Here is a 17,729-nt window from a genome sequence, read left to right on the forward strand (position 1 = left end):
TTTAACAAAACTATCAGCAACCAGCCCCTATTCCCCTGACCTGGTTTCTTTTGAGACCCTTTTTTTAAAAGGAGAAAACTTTTTATTTAAAAAAATAAAAAAAATCAACAAAAATGTGAATACAAAAATGACAAAGACCTTAGATTCTATTCCATAATTAGTTGGATCCATAACTAACTAGTAACATGTAGCTAATTAGTAATTAGTAGATCCTTTTAATTTCCAAGTCTCAGTTCCACATCTATGAGGCCTTCTCTAAGTAATGACTTAATTTTGAATGTCCTGATTTTATACAATACTTCATAGCAAAATCAAAATGACTACAGAATTTTCAAATTTACCATGAGGCTCAAAGTTTGCTTTCCTCTACTATTTGCCATCAAATTTTGTTCAGAAGGTAGAGCTGAACTGGGCTGTACTTTACAGTTCTTACACACCTGTCAGTTAACTCTATGCCTGGGAATTTGGAAAGAAAAGTGTGATCTCAGAGATATAGAGACACAGCTTCCATCCGTGTAAAGACCCAAGTTACACCAGTGACAGGCAAATAACCACTAGAGACTGGGATGATGCCACCACATTACCCAAAGTGCAGCACATGAAACACCAACTGTAAGCAGCACAAACCCACCACGATGCCTGGTTGTTTCCTGAGGGAGGCAGCCGGAGAAGTTTCTGTAGGATGATAGCTGAGATGCCCAATGTGACCACTGATGATGGCATCTATTGGCTAATGCAGAAGGAAGCTGGCATGACATGTTTTCCATCAGTAGTGAGCGTTCAGTTAAAAGCAATTATGCCTTGTTTTTTCACTGTGCCCATTAAAGGCAGGACAAAATAATACTTCTAATAGGAACGCAGCTGTCATTCGGCAGGGCAACTAACCAGTGGTTGGTAACCACACACATACCCAAGAGTTTGTATCAAATTTGTACCTTTACTTTTTCAAATTAAAAAAGCCATATTCTCAATTATTTAAAATAAATAAAACCTGGGCCGGCCCGGTGGCTCAGGTGGTTAGAGCTCCGTGCTCCTAACTCCGAAGGCTGCCGGTTCGATTCCCACATGGGCCAGTGGGCTCTCAACCACAAGGTTGCCAGTTCAATTCCTCGAGTCCCGCAAGGGATGGTGGGCTCTGCCCCCTGCAACTAAGATTGAACACGGCACCTTGAGCTGAGCTGCCTCCCGGATGGCTCAGTTGTTGGTTGGAGCACGGGCTCTCAACCACAGGGTTGCCAGTTCAATTCCTCGAGTCCCGCAAGGGATGGTGGGCAGCGCCCCCTGCAACTAAAATTGAACATGGCACCTTGAACTGAGCTACCGCTGAGCTCCCGGATGGCTCAGTTGGTTGGAGTGTGTCCTCTGAACCACAAGGTTGCCGGTTTGACTCCCGCAAGGGATGGTGGGCTGTACCCCCTGCAACTAGCAACGGCAACCGGACCTGGAGCTGAGCTGCGCCCTCCACAACTAAGACTGAAAGGACAACAACTTGAAGCTGAACAGCACCCTCCACAACTAAGATTGAAAGGACAACAACTTGACTTAAAATAAATAAATAAATAAATAAATAAATAAATAAATAAATAAATAAATCTTTAAAAAAAAAAAGAAATCTTAAAATAAATAAAACCTAAGAAAAAATGTAAAGCAGAAATCCCAAGTTGGCCACAATGCTAATACCCAAGATAATCCGTTTCTGAATCCTGTGACTGTCTGATTTTGCTTTTTCTAATTCTAAGACCACTGTCAAATGTGGGCCAAAATATGGAGAAAATAAGGATGGGGAGAAAGTATAAAATGGCAGACTAGGTCAACGCTATGCCTGCTGCGTCCCAGGATCATACCAAAATTACAACTAAATTACCGAACAATCAACCTCAGGAATCATCTGAAGTCTACCTGAACAGAATCCCTATAATTAAGGATTTAAAGAAAAAGGGCACATCGAGACTGGTAGGAGGGGCTGAGATGCAAAATGGGCTGACCCCAAACCCACAGGTAGTGGGTAAGCACCTGGCGGGGGGGGAAGGGACACCAGCGCATACCGGGCTCCCCAGCCATTGGGTCCTGTGCCAGGAAGAGGACTTTCCACAACACCTGACAGTGAAAACAGCGAGGACTCAGTCTGCCCATCCCAGTGAGACAGAAGGCGGCTGGAAACCCAGACGCCCTCATAAAGGGCCTGCACACAGACTCACTCGCTTGCAAACATTCACCTGGTTTCCAGTGGAGGGGCAGCCACTCGAGAGGCACTGGACACATCTGGAGAAGGACTGAGTTTTGCGGCTATATGGTGAGGACTGGAGGGACAAGCCATTGTCCTTATGGGGAGCCTGCCCCATGTGTAGCATAGGGGAGGCCTCCATCTTTTCTATGTTGAAACCTCCCCGAAGCAGCCAAATCTGAGACCACATTGGTCTGGTAAAATCTGTGTGTGCACACCACCTTGGTGACACCTTGGGTGCCCACCCCACCCAGCTGTAAGGGTATTGCCGGGGACACTCAGGCTCCTGGACGGTTGGTCCTGCCCCACATGCTGCCGAAGTCTTCTACAGCAGCAGACAGCCCCTGGTTGCCAGGGGAAATTCTGGTGATGGGCAGTGTGCCATAACGCCCCCAGCAGCCTCTCTTGGGCTGCTCTTGGGGGCTTGTAGGCCTGAGGCAAGGGTTGGCAGACTAGGGTGTTCTCAGGGCGTTTTGTAAAATGTTCATGAGCCCAGCACTAACGCAAGAACCGAAACTGCATTAATTTTGTAAAAACCACTGCCCACACCCTATAACTTCCTGGAACCCAACCCTGCCCACCTAGTACTGCATTACCAGGGACACTCTCAATTTAAGGTCAACCAGCCTGGCCAGCACACCTAAAGAGGCTGTCCCAAAACCAGAGACATACAGGCAGGTGGCAACAGGCCTAGGGAGCCCTGGGCCTTTTGCTAAGCTGCCACAGGCCCAACTGGTGGTAGCTGGCCTCGGTTCACAATGTGGGGTTCCCATGTAGGCCTACTTTGGCCTTGCCTCTTACCAGCCTGTGGCTATCTGGTAGGAGCTACACAGCTATATGTGGTTGGCTGCTGCCTCACATGTTCCCAGGTCCAGCACAGGCAGCAGCCAACCACGTATAGCTGCGTAGCTCCTACCAGATAGCTGCAGGCTGGTAAGAGGCAAGGCTGAAATAGGTCTACATGGGAACCCCTCCCAAGAGACACCAGAAACAACACACCGAGAGACCAGCTTCAGACCATACCAGAGCACTACCTGGTTAGCCCCACAAGCAACACACCCAAAGTGTGGTCTTAATAGGCACAGGAACTCACAGGGATGAATCCCTCTCTGAGGGCTCAGCCCATACACAACAGCTCATACACTGTGGGCGCAGCCAGTCCTCACAGTTAGTCAGTCTGGGAGTCAATCCCACCCACTGATGCGCCAAAAGCAATCAAGGCTCAATGACAACAGGAGAACACACACAAGGGACACTCCCAGAACATTTGCACAGGAAAACAGGGAGACTGCACCATTGGAACACATAGAACACATACTACCTAAGGCCACCCGGCAAAGACTGAGAAACATAGCAGAACTACCTAATACCTAGGAGCAAACACAGAGTGGCAGCCAGAATGAGGAAACAAAGACGTATGTCCCAAATAAAAGACGAGAAGAAAACTCCAGAAATAGAACTAAACAAAATGGAGGCAACCAACCTACAAGAGACAGTTTAAAACACTGGTTGTTCGAGGAAATTAGTGAGAACGTCAACAAAGAGATAACAAGCATAAAGAAGGACAAAGAAATCATAAAAAAGAACCAGTCAGAAATAAAAACTACAATACCTGAAAAAAGGATACATGAAAAGAAATCAACAGATTATATAAAGCAGAGAATGGAATCAGAGATTTAGAAGACAAGTAGAATAAACCACCCAACTGGAACAATACAAAGAAAAATGAATAAAAAACACAACAGTCGAAGACAGTATAAGGGACCTTTGGGACAACATCAAGCATAACAGCATTTACGTCACAGAAGGAGAAGACAGGGTGCAAGGGATTGAAAACCTATTTGAAGAAATAATGACTGAAAACTTCCATAACCTGGTGAGGGAAACAGACAAGCAAGCCCAGGAAATTCAGAGAGTTTGAAACAAGATGAAACCAAACAGGCCCATAGCAAGAAACATCGTAATTAAAATGGCAAACATTAAAGACAAAGAGAATCCTAAAAGCAGCAAGAGAAAGACAACTAGTCACTTACAACAGAGCTCCCATAAGACTACAGCTGATTTCTCAACAGAAACTTTCCAGGCAAGAAGGAAGTGGCAGGAAATATTCAAAAGTGATGAAAAACAAGGGCATACAACCAAGACTACTATACCCAGCAAGGCTATCATTTAAAATTAAAGGACAGATAAAGAGCTTCTCAGACAAAAAAAGCTAAAGGAATTCATTACCACCAAGCCAGTATTACAAGAAATGTGAAAAGGACTCCATTAAAGAACAAGGGGAAGAACAAACAAGATAAAAAATATGAATAAAAGGACACTACCTATCAATAATTACTTTAAAATGTAAATGGATTAAACATTCCAATCAAAAGACATATAGTAGCTGAATGAATAATTAAACAAGACCCATGCACATGCTGTCTAAAAGAGACCCAACTCAGAGCAAAAGACTCAACAGACTGAAAGTAAAGGGATGGAAAAAGATATTTCATGCAAATGGAAACGAGAAAAAAAGCTGAGATAGCAATACCTCATCACACAAAATAAACTTTAAAACAAAGATTATAATAAGAGACAAGGAAGGACATTACATAATGATAAAGGGATCAATCCAACAAGAGGACATAACTCTAGTAAACATCTAGGCACCCACCATAGGCGCACTTAAATATATGTAACAAATATTTACCGACATAAAGGCAGAGATCAAGAGTATCGTGTTTTCCTGAAAATAAGATCTAGCCGGACCATCAGCTCTAATGCGTCTTCTGGAGCAAAAATAAATATAAGACCCAGTCTTATTTTACTATAATATAAGGCTAGGTCTTATATAATGTTACTGTAATATAATGTAATATAATTAATATAATACCAGGTCTTATATTAATTTTTGCTCCAAAAGACACATTAGAGCTGATGGTCCGGCTAGGTCTTATTTTCGGGGAAACATGGTAACATCATCATAGTAGGGGACTTGAACATGCCACTGACAATAGACAGATCCTACAGACAGAAAATCAACACAGAAATAACGGCCTTAAATGACACACTAGACCAGATGGATTTAATAGGTATTTTTAGAGTATTTCACCCCAAAGCAACAGAATGTACGACTGACAATTAAGTTTGCGAACTCATCCTAGAAAAAGTGCTACATATCTCATTGCTAAATATCATTATGGTCCCCTTTGAAGTACTCCCCTTGGGAAGCTATGCACCGATGCCAGTGCCTATTCCATCCTTGAAAGCAATTCTGGAACTCTTTTTCTGGAATGGCCATTAGAGCTGTTGTCATATTACCCTGGGTGTCCTGAATGTCATCAAAATGTCTTCCTTTAAATATTTCCTTTATCTTTGGGTAAAGAAAGAAGTCATTGGGAGCCAGATCAGGTGAGTAGGGAGGGTGTTCCAATACAGTTATTTGTTTACTGGCTAAAAACTCCCTCACAGTGCCACGTGAGCTGGTGCATTGTCGTGATGCAACAGCCATGAATGGTTGGCAAAAAGTTCAGGTCATTTTCGTCTTTTTCACGCAGGCTTTTCATCACTTCCAAATAGTAAACTTGGTTAACTGTCCAGTTGGTACAAATTCATAATGAATAATCCCTCTGATTTCAAAATGGTTAGCAACATCGTTTTGACTCTTGATTTGGACTGATGGAACTATCTTGGTCATGAGGAATTGGCTGACTTCTACTATGCGCTGTGTTGCTTTGTTTTAGGGTCGTATTGGTACACCTATGTTACATCACCAGTGATATCATGGTATAAAACATCATCTTGCCTGTCAAAAAGGACTTGGCAAACTTCAACTCTTCTTCGCTTTTGTTCATCGGTGAGCTCCTCTAGGAGCATTTTTGCACACACCTTTCTCATGCCAATATTTTCAGTTAAGATTTTCCTAACTGCTTCTCTATCAATGTTTACTTGGTCTGCTATGCTTCTCACAGTTAGCCAACAATTCTGACACACAATTCAATGAATTTTTTCAATGTTTTTATCGGTTCTGCTCGATACTGGCTGCCCTGACCTCTCTTCATCAGTGATGCGTTCTCTCCCCTTTAAAAAATGTTTAATCCATTTGTATACTGTTGTCTTCTTCATGGCATTATCCCCAGAAACTTAGTGTGACGTGATTTCACTTCCACTTTTGCCAAGTTTAAGAGGAATTTTAACGTTTTTCGTTTCTCAAATTCAAGCTCAGACATTTTCACAACAGCACACAAAAACACGCAATAATGAATGCCACTCAGCAAGACATTGCCACACGTCGACACAAACACAGCTGTGAGACACTGATACACCAAGGTTATGAAACCTTACTGAGCTGTTTGTACAGTGCTGCCAATGTAAGCGCATGGTGGCAGGTTTGCGGCTTAATTGTCAAACTTCATACATTGTTTTCAAGTGCATATGGAACATTTTCCAAGACAGACCATGTGCTAGGACACAAAACAAGTCTAAACAAATTTATGAAGATTAAATTCAAATCAGAAATCTTCTCTAACCACAGTGGTATGCAACTAAAAATTACAAGAAAAGAAACTGAAAAACACATATACATGAAGAATAAACAACATGCTCCTAAATAATGAATTGGTCAACAATGAGATCAAGGAAGAAATCAAAATATACCTTGAGACAAACAAAAATGAAAACACAACAACCCTAAATCTATGGGACACAATGAAAGCAGTCCTAAGATGGAAATTCACAGGACTATAGGCCTGACTAAGGAAAGAAAAATCTCAAATCAATGTTCTTTTTTGATACCTAAGGGAACTAGACAAAGAGCAGCAGAATAAGCCCAAAGTGAGTACAAGAGAGGAAGTAACAGAGACCCGAAATAAACAAAATTGAGACCAAAAAAACAATACAAAAGATCAATGAAACCAAGAGCTGGTTTTTTGAAAAGATAAACTGTCAAACCTTTAACCAGACTCATCAAGAAAAAGAGGATCCAAATAAAATTAGAAATGGAAGAGACGTGACAATCGACACCACAGAAATACAAAAAAATGTAAGAAAATACTACGAGCAACTATATACCAAGAAATTAGGCAATCTTGAACAAATGGATACATTCCTAGAAGCATACAATCTTCCAAGACTGAATCAAGACGAAACAGAAAATGTGAACAGACTGATTACAACTAATGAAATCAAACCAGTAATCAATAAGCTCCCAGCAAACAGAAGTCCTGAACCAGATGGCTTCAGAGGTGAATTTTACCAAACATTCAAAGAAAGAATTAACTCCTATTCTCTTCAAACAATTTTAAAAAATCCAAGAGGAGGGAAGGATCCCAAGCTAACTTTATGAGGCCATTACCTGATTCCAAAACCAGACAGACATTACAAAAAAAGAAAAAACATAGGCTGATATCCCCCAATAAACAGAGATTGCAAAAATCTGCAACAAAATATCAGCAAACTGAATTCAGCAATTCAGTAAAAAGACCACACACCACGATTAAGTGGTATTCATTCCTGGTATGCAAGGTTGGTTCAACATCCACAAACCAATTAGTGTGATACACTACACTGGCAAAATAAAAACTGAAAATCATATGGTCATGTCAATAGATGCAGAAACAGCATTTGAGAAAATCCAGCATCCATTCATGATAATAACTCTCAGTAAAATGGAAATAGAGGGAAACATAATAGAGGCCATAGAAGACAAACCCACAGCTAACATCACACTCAACTGAAAAAAGCTGAAATCTATAAGATCAGGAACAAGAAAAGGATATACTCTTTCACCACTTTTATTCAACATAATACTGAAAGTCCTAGCCACAGCAATCAGACAAGCAAAAGAAACAAAAGGCATCCAAATAGGAAAGGAGGAAGTAAAACTGTTATTATTTGCAGATAACACACTACATATAGAGAATCCTAAAGATTCCACCAAAAACCTGTAAGAACTGATAATTTAGTAAAGTAGGATACAAAATTAATATTCAGAAATCAGCTGCATTTTTATACCACAAAAACAAACTATCAGAAAGAGAAATTAAGAAGACAATCCCATTTACAATTGTATAAAAAAAAATACTTATGAATAAATTTAACCAAGGAAGTAAAAGACTTGTACTCAGAAAATATAAGAAATTGAAGAGAAATTAAAGAAGATACAAAGAAATGGAAACACATACCATGCTCACGGACAAGAAGAATATAGTTAAAAGGTCCATACTACCCAAAGCAATATACAGATTCAGTGCAATCCCTGTCAAAGTACCAATGGCATTTTTCACAGAACTATAACAAATAATCCTGAAATTTATATGGAATCATAAAAATCCCTGAATAGTGACTGCAAGCCTGCGAAAAGAAAAACAAACCTGGAGTATCATGCTACCTGATGTCAAATTCTACCGTGTTTCCCTGAAAATAAGACCTAACCAGACCATCAGCTCTAACATGTCTTCTGGAGCAAAAATTATAATATAAGACCCGGGTCTTATATAAGACCCGGGTCTTATATAACATAAGACCCGGGTATTATATTAAAATAAGACTGAACATGGCACCTTGAGCTCAGCTGCCACTGAGCTACGGGATGGCTCAGTTGGTTGTAGCACGTCCTCTCAACCACAAGGTTGCCAGTTCAACTCCTGCAAGGGATGGTGAGCTCTGCCCCCCGCAACTAAGATTGAACACGGCATCTTGTGCGGAGCTGCCACTGAGCTCCTGGATGGCTCAGTTGGTTGTAGCATGTCCTTTCAACCAGTAGGTTGCCGGTTCAACTCCCGCAAGGGATGGTGGGCTGCACCCCCTGCAACTAACAACAACAGTAACTGGACCTGGGGCTGAGTTGCGCTCTCCACAACTAAGATTGAAAGGACAATAACTTGACTTGGAAAAGTCCCGTAACTATACTGTTCCCCAATAAAGTTCTGTTCCTCTTCCCCAATTAAAAAAAAAAATCTTAAAACCACAATGAGATACCACCTCACTCCTGTTAGAATGGCTATCATCGATAAATAAAAAACCAACAAGTGTTGGTGAAGATGTGGATAAAAGGGAACCTTCGTGCACTGTTGGTTGGATTGCAAACTGGGTCAAAAACAGTGTGGAGGTTCCACAAAAAATGAAAAATACAACTATCTTATGACCCAGTGTATAATTTCACTCCTGGGTATTTATCCAAAGAAATCCAAAACACTAATTTGAAAAAATATATGCACCCCTATGATTACTGCCATGCTATTCACGATAGCCAAGATATGGAAGCAACAGAAATGCCCATTCATAGATGATTAGATAAAGAAACTGTGGTATATTTATACAATGGAGTCTTTATTGTGCTATAAAAAAGAATGAAATCTTATCATCTGCAGCAACATGGATGGACCTAGAGGGCATTATGCTAAGTGAAATAAGTCAGCCTGAGCAAGACAAATACCATATGATTTCACTTATATGTGGAATCTAAAGAACAAAGAACAAACAAAACAGAAATACTCAGATGCAGAGAACAAACAGATGGCTGCTAGATAGGAGGGGCGTATATGGTAAAGGTGAAGGGATTAGGAAGTACAAAGTGGTAGTTACATAATAGCCACAGGGATGCGAAATACAATATGGGGAATATAGTCAATAATGTAAAAACTATGTATCCTGTCAGATGGGTGCTACTTATTGAGGGGGATCACTTCCCAAATTATAAAAATGCCTAACTACTGTGTTGTACTCCTAAAGCTAATATAAAATAATACTGAATGTCACCTATCATTAAAAATAAATATATATATAGTCATGGGATATAAAGTACAGCATAGGGAATATAGTCAGTGATATTATAATAGCTATGTAGTGTCAGATGGGTAGAAGACTTGCTGGAGTTATCACTTTGTGAGGATGTAAATGTCTAACCAGTATGTTGTTTTGTACACCAAGAACTAATTTTAAAAAAGGAAAATAAGGATGGTATTCTATTGGATATAAGCGTTCATTCGATGAGAAAACCCTATGGTCATCGTTTATCAGGTTTTTCCCTCTCATCCAACAAGTTCTTATCAGCAATAATGGCTGAATTCAATATTTAATCTCATCTGGAGAAATCAAGTGTCATTTGGAAAAAGCCACTTAAGTGATTTTATCTCCTATACCTGAACTTGAAAATCTGTGCTCAGGTTTCCCTTCTCAACATTATGATGTAAGAAGTATCTGGGTTACTATAAAAGACAAAAATAAAAACTAGAGCATAAATCTGATGGACCTTACATGAATCACATTAAGTGGCAGATGTTAAATTTGTTTGGACACTTCTGTCAAATAATTTTCATACCTAGAATTTGGTAAATGGTTAAAATTCAAAGATAAATGAGCTGAGGAAATATAGAATAGAGTAATACAGTAACTTAGGACAAGTAAAAAGTTGGTAGTTTTAGCCAAATGAATGAAGACATTAACTTCCACAGTGGAAGTCAGTGGAAAATACAGTGACATTAACAAGAACTAATCCCAAAATAATTTTTCAGAAAGGGTTCAAGATGAAATCAGGGAACCCTTATAGGGTACACTAACCCCTCTTTACTGGTCTGAGTTTTCATTATAGCTGCAGATTCCCTAGTGGGATTCTCAACTGCAAAAATCTAAACAAGAAATTATACACTGGGTCATAAGATAGTTCTATTTTTCATTTTTTGTAGAACCTCCACACTGTTTTCCATAGATTGCCCCAATGTGCAATCCCACCAACAGTGCACGAAGGTTCCCTTTTATCCACATCCTCACCAACACTTGGTTTTTTATTTATCGATGATAGCCATTCTAACACGACTGAGGTGGTATCTCATTGTGGTTTTAAGATTTTTTTTCTTTTATTGGGGAAGGGGAACAGGACTTTATTGGGGAACAGTGTGATGACCTTGTCATGTATAGCCAGAAATTGGTCTGAAATGACTATATGGAACAATCAACCATCTTTTTCAACAAAGTGCATTACTGTGAAACCCACACATATATATAAGAAACTTCTTTCTGTGTAAGTAAAATTAAATTCAGACAAATCTAAGAGAAGTTTGGTGACTAGTGGCAGTGAGCAGTCATATGAGAAAGACCCAGCAACAGTGTTTTCTCTGCTAAAAGTCTTCTGTGGGGCTTAGGACCAATTTAAGGGCTGGCATGGACCAGGTACCTATACGAGGAGTAAGGGTGTCCTGGGTCCAATCATTATTCTGGACAAGTGTCCTCAAAGTTTGCTGAGGGCTGTGAAGCTGCAGCCTGCCTCACTCTTTAAAGAAGGAAGTAGGGAGGGACCACCGCACGGCTGGAACACAGAGGTAGGGAAGCCACACTTCTGTGTCTGGTCACCAGATTCTGAAGATTCAGTATGTTGAGTATCATCTCACAAAAAGCAATCTTATTTCTAGGAGTAGAGTATGTTAAAAAATATGGCAGCCAAATATATGGTGATGGAAGGAGAACTGACTCTGGGTGGTGAACACACAATGGGATTTATAGATGATGTAATACAGAATTGTACACCTGAAATCTATGTAATTTTACTAACAATTGTCACCCCAATAAATTTAAAAAATAAATTAAAAAAAATATATATGGCAGCCAGCCCAGATCTTTGGGAGTGGAGAACAGGATATGACATGTTCATCATTACAGAACCAAGGCAAAGGGAACCCTGGAAACTGAAACCTGTGGCTTACAGATGAAAGAGAACAATGTTCTGCCTCATAGGTCCCAATCTCTGCTTTGGGAATTATGACAATGATGTATCAGCCCCTAAGATAGGCGTTGGCAACGGTGAGACAAGTCCTGCCTGATGCCTGTTTCTCAGGCCTGTGAGGCATAGGTGCACACTTTTAAATGGTTGGGAAGGGGGAGGGGAAATCAAAGTATTTCGCGATACATAAAAATTATGTGAAATTCAAATTTCTGTGTCCATCAGTTATTCCTGACACATAGCCACACCCACTTGTTTCTGTACTGTCTGCTGGTGAGTAGTTGCCGCACAGAAAGGAGGCCTACAAATCCATTTACTATCTGGCCCTATGGAAAATGGGTGCCAGTCCCTGCTCTTGATGACTGAAGTTGGGCTGTCAGAAACTTTTTAAAGATTTTTTATATTCAAAGCATACACACATTTAAAAGGGAGACAAAGCCTAGAAGAAATTTTAGGATGGTTATGAAGTATCCTCAGGCAGCACTCAGACGAAAGCCCAGGGTAATCAACTCAAGGTTTAGCATTCTTCCCATTGTTTCATCACCCAGAGATTTTTCCTGAACAATCTATGAGTGTACAAGATCTCTTCAATCCAGATCTTTGCTTCTTTCTTGCTTTTCCTGTTGTTCTAATCCATGTCAGTAAACTTATTTCTTTAAAAGGTACACATAAAAGAGATAAAGTTTGATAAATGAGGAAGTCAAAAGTAGAGTTCAAATAAAGTTTACTTTGAGCCCTCAAAGATAACTATCTTCTCTTTCCCCTACCATCAATGTCAAATCTACAAGACAAATATTTTTAAAAGTTACATTCAGTGTTTCTTTGGAAATAAATAATAAAAAAAAAATCACTGCTAGCAATATGTATGAAGAGCTGGTCAGAGGGGCTGAAAAATTCCTTTTAAGATTCCGTGTGAAGGCTGCACAACACTTACCGACTGGGATGTTTGAGGTGGTCACAGCAGTAGCATGGGATGAATGTGAGGGCATCGTCATGGTAACAATTGTACTTGTGGGAGCTTGTGTGTGTGACACAGATCCTGAAAGGGAAGAAAAAAGGAAAATTTTCAACAATGGCCTCTCTGAACACATCACAGATTCTTAAAAACCTGAGAAAAGCTCTTGGGAAAAGTTAAGAGAATTTTTCTAGCCTATTCTTTTTCTCTGACTGAAGCTGAGAAATAAAAAAATTAACTCACCACTTACGTTTCATTCTTCCCTGGCAAGAAGCAAGCATGGGGCTGCCGACTTACCAGCAGTAGTTGCTGAAGAAATGGTGTTGGTTGCCAAAATAGGTGCTACTGTTGCTGCAGCCACTGGTGTGCCAGTACTGAAGATAGTTTTCTGTAGAGGTGAGGAGGCATCCCACAGTACAGAATTATAAACAAGACCATTTCCCACTCAAACCAGGTTAAAAGCAATCACTGCCTTCAGTGTTGCAGATGCTCGGCACGTTGGCACAGTTGTGGTTTTAACCCCCAGAGTATACAGGTGGTGTTCACCTCTGTTTTTACCTGAGCCATGGTATGAAGCTGCTGTTTTGGCGTCCCCAATGCAGGGTGAGATGGCAGTGTGATTCTCGTCGTTACATCCCGGGCCTGGGCAGGACGCTGAATACTAATTGCTGCAGATGGTGGATGCTGGATAGACAAAGTCGGCCGACTGAAAAGCCAGAAAGGACATTATGATTTATAAGATGTCTGCCGAGGCAATGCAGGCAGTCAAGGCTGTTTACTATCTAGTGCTAGATTACACAGTTGTATTTTTTCATAGGTTTGTGAAGTCCACTGTTGAACCAATGAAGCAAATGGCCCATTGAGTTTCTCTCCCAAAACTGCCATGAGCCTCATGTTAAGAGGTATCAATATGTACCACGAACTAAATAAATGAATCCTTATCATTCTCAGTACCCTCCAAAGAGTTAATCAGTGTTCTATGCGAATCCAGAGTAAGCAGTACTGTAATGAATACTCTTCACTCTGTGGACAATGCTGAAGATAGACACCAAAGTTCTCAGCGTTCTGAGGGAAGATTACAGACAACCTCGATTAACAGCAGCTTAACTTATGACCCTTGAAGTACTGACCTGCCCCCACTGCAATTTTATATCATTTCTCACCAAATGATAAAAAGTTAGTTATGGTTGCCTAATGATTGAAAGGGATATCAACACAGATAGTCTGTTAATTCAACTGGCCACAAGCTACTGAACTGCAACAATAGCAAGAACACCTGACAGTATAACAAAGTTGGCATCTCATATTGGGGTGTGGGGGGAACTATTTAATAAATTATGCTGTGAAGATTGTATAGCTATTTGGAAAAAATAAATTTAGATCCATATAGTACACCACGACAAATATAAAAATGATCAAAGACTTAATGGAAAATAAAAAAGTACATGGAGAGAAGATGGGAGAATTTTTTAATAACCTTGGAGTAGGAGAGAGCTTTCTATCAAAAGCTTTCAAAATCCCCAAGTATTAATACAAAAGATCAATAAATTTGACTCTGAATTAAGTAAACTTCCTACATAGCAAAACACACTATGGACAAAGTCAAAAGACTCATAGGTAAAAGTGTAATCTTCTGAATATATATTAAGAGCTCCTAGAAATCAGTAAGAAAAATAACAACCCAATAAAAAACAGGCAAAGAATAAGAATAGTTTACTAAAAGAAAACACATACGGCCCCTTAACAAAGAAAAGATGCTCACTCTCACTCAAAGGAAGAGAAACAGAAGTTAAAATACACTGAGATATCATCATTCACCTATCAGATTGGCAAAAATCCAAAAGACAGCCTACTCTGTTGTTCAAGCTGTAAGGAAACAGGCACTTTTAAACATTTGGGAAGGAGTGTAAAATGGTATTAAGTCCAAGGAACGCGATTAGACAGACAAGAGGCATCAAAATAATCACACATACCCACTGATCACTTTTGGGAATTGGTAATACAGATATTCTTGCACACATGACTAATAACCTACATATAAGGTTATTCACTGCAGTATTATTTGTGATAGTAAAGTGCTATAAACAACCTCAAATCCATTTACACAGTGAATCACCATACTGCTACTAAAAGATGAAACTCTCTAGGTCCTGAAAAGAAAAGCTTTCAATATATGTTGTTATATGAAAAAAAAAGTAAAGAGGAATATATGAATTAAACAATCTTTTGAGTAAAAAGGATAAAAGAATTGCATTTGAGGGGCCGGCCCGGTGGCTCAGGCAGTTGGAGCTCCGTGCTCCTAACTCCGAAGGCTGCCAGTTCGATTCCCACATGGGCCAGTGGGCTCTCAACCACAAGGTTGCCAGTTCAATTCCTCGAGTCCTGCAAGGGATGGTGGGCTCCGCCCCCTGCAACTAAGATTGAACATGGCACCTTGAGTTGAGCTGCCGCTGAGCTCCCGGATAGCTCAGTTGGTTGGAGCACGTCCTCTCAACCACAAGGTTGCCGGTTCGACTCCCGCAAAGGATGGTGGGTTGAGCCCCCTGCAACTAACAACGGTAACTAGACCTGGAGCTGAGCTGCGCCCTCCACAACTAAGACTGAAAGGACAACAACTTGACTTGGAAAAAAGTCCTGGAAGTACACACTGCTCCCCAATAAAGTCCTGTTCCCCTTCCCAATAAAAAAAATATATATAAAAAAAAGAAAGAATTGCATTCGAATTTGACTGTATTTAAGAAATACTGGAAGGATTCCCCGAAATAGCTATTAACAGGTTACCTTAGAAAGGCAAAGGGAAAGGAACATAGGCATCTCATGGGTGGGGGAAAGGGAGAGAGTGATACTCCTTATTGTGTACCTTTTCATGCTTTTGTATTTTAGAACTATGTAAATATAAAGTAGGAAGAAGAAAACTGGGTAAGTTGGGTTGGAAGCGTGAAAACGTGAATGAGATGTCAAGCAAGCAGTGATTTCACAACAAGGGTCCTTTTTCAAAATGCTTTAAAATCAGACCTGGTGGAACATCTGTGAATAAAGTTTATAAACTGAATAAAGGATGGTTTTCTCCCTGCAAAAAGAACTAAATGGCGTATCAGTCAAGTTCGAAGGATAGCTGAAAGCCTGGCCACAGATGGAACTACTGTGTTTCCCCGAAAATAAGACCTAGCCGGACAATCAGCTCTAATGCGGCTTTTGGAGCAAAAATTAATGTAAAACCCGGTCTTATATTATATAAGACCTGGTATTATTTATGTATTATATTATATTACATTATATTATATTATTATTATTATATTATATTATATCCGGTCTTATAATAAAATAAGACCGGGTGTTCCATTAATTTTTGCTTCAAAAGACGCATTAAAGCTGACTGTCCGGCTAGGTCTTATTTTCGGGGAAACACGGTATGGAACAAGAGAAGAAAGCCTACTATTGGAGATTGGATTTTTATTAATTGACGATGTACGTCACCAAGTACAGTGCCACAAAAGCCACATACTCCCAGCATTTACAATATAAAACATTCAGAGAGATACATGTATACACAATTAAAACAGTGACAAATTTTAGGGTAAATGAACCTAATTATGGAAATAATTTTGAAGATCCTTGTAACAAAGAATGCCAATAGAATCACCTGGAAAGGGTTTCCTTAATTCAAATTTAAACACGTTCATAATTTAAGAGGTCCAGATCATATAAAAATAAACCCCAAAAATAATATTTATATTAAGTATTTAATGTGTTTTTTTAAGTGTTTCTGAAAGCACAGAATATAGTAATCTTTGATTTTCATTTACTCTAATGGAAAATAACAAGTGTTGGGCTGATCCGGTGGCACAGGTCACCGGTCGATTCCCACAGTGGGCCACTGAGCTGCGCCCTCTACAGCTAAGATTGTGAACAACGGCTCTCCCTGGAGCTGGGCTGCCATGAGCAGCCGGAGGTTGGCGTGTACTGCCGTGGGCTGCTGTGAGTGGCCGGTGGCCAGTGTGAGTGGCCGGTGGCCAGTGTGAGTGGCCAGTGGCCAGAGTGAGTGGCTGGCAACCAGCATGAGGCCGACCTAGCCGGGGGGAGCGCAAGGCTCATAATACCAGCATGGGCCACGGAGCTGTGTCCTATACAACTAGACTGAGAAACAACGGCTTGAACCGGACTGGTGGGGGGGGGCAGGGAGAAGGGGAGGAGGAAGAAGGCGGGGGTAAAAACAAAACAAGTGTTAATATATATATAATGTACATTACACACCAGATATGTTTTAAGTGCTTTATATATATTACTTAATTACTCCTCATAATGATTTCTGAGGTAGGTAATATTACTGCCATTTTTTAGGTGAGGAAATTGAGGCATTTACTCTTTGACCTAGCATTCCTACTCCCATAAATGTACCTTGAAGGTATACCATCACAAACACTCAATAGTATATGCCAAAACGTTCTTCAGTACCCCATGAGCTGGGGTACAATGCAGCCTAAAAGAATGACAGATTCTCTATGGGCTAATTTGGAGTCATCTACAGAATATACTGTTAAGTGTATGTAAATATAACATGCTGTATTTTCTGTAAGAAAGGAATGGAAAAAAGGAAATGTGTGTGTTTACCTGTGTGTATACTTATTCTCATGGAAAGAAACTCTGAGAGAGCAAATCAAAGAAAGATAAAATGGAGCCTCCCAACAGCAGATGGTGACTTGTGAGGGGACAGGGGTACTCCTGAGTTCATCTTTACATTAGCTTTGACTTTTGAACCTAATCAATATTTTCCAGGTTTAAAATAGTTAAACTGAACGCAAATCCTAAAATTAAAAACAAATTTAAACAAATATATAACTAGTATATATTAA

General features: G+C 40.1%; 1 protein-coding gene across 4 annotated transcripts in view; it reads right to left on the minus strand.

The window, feature by feature from the left end:
- SAP130 (Sin3A associated protein 130) overlaps positions 1-17,729 on the minus strand; it is a 93,034-nt gene that overhangs the window by 55,971 nt on the left and 19,334 nt on the right. For all 4 annotated transcript variants that reach the window (XM_019718004.3, XM_019718005.3, XM_074334741.2 and 1 more), the window contains exons 8-10: positions 13,435-13,582; positions 13,174-13,264; positions 12,856-12,960 (exon numbers count right to left, since the gene is read on the minus strand). In XM_019718004.3, the coding sequence (XP_019573563.1) occupies positions 12,856-12,960; positions 13,174-13,264; positions 13,435-13,582 (344 nt within the window). The remainder of the gene's footprint in view (positions 1-12,855; positions 12,961-13,173; positions 13,265-13,434; positions 13,583-17,729) is intronic.

Source organism: Rhinolophus sinicus, chromosome 17 (assembly GCF_057876585.1).
Source record: "Rhinolophus sinicus isolate RSI-liver-muscle chromosome 17, RSI-T2T, whole genome shotgun sequence".
Classification (NCBI taxonomy): Eukaryota; Metazoa; Chordata; class Mammalia; order Chiroptera; family Rhinolophidae; genus Rhinolophus; species Rhinolophus sinicus.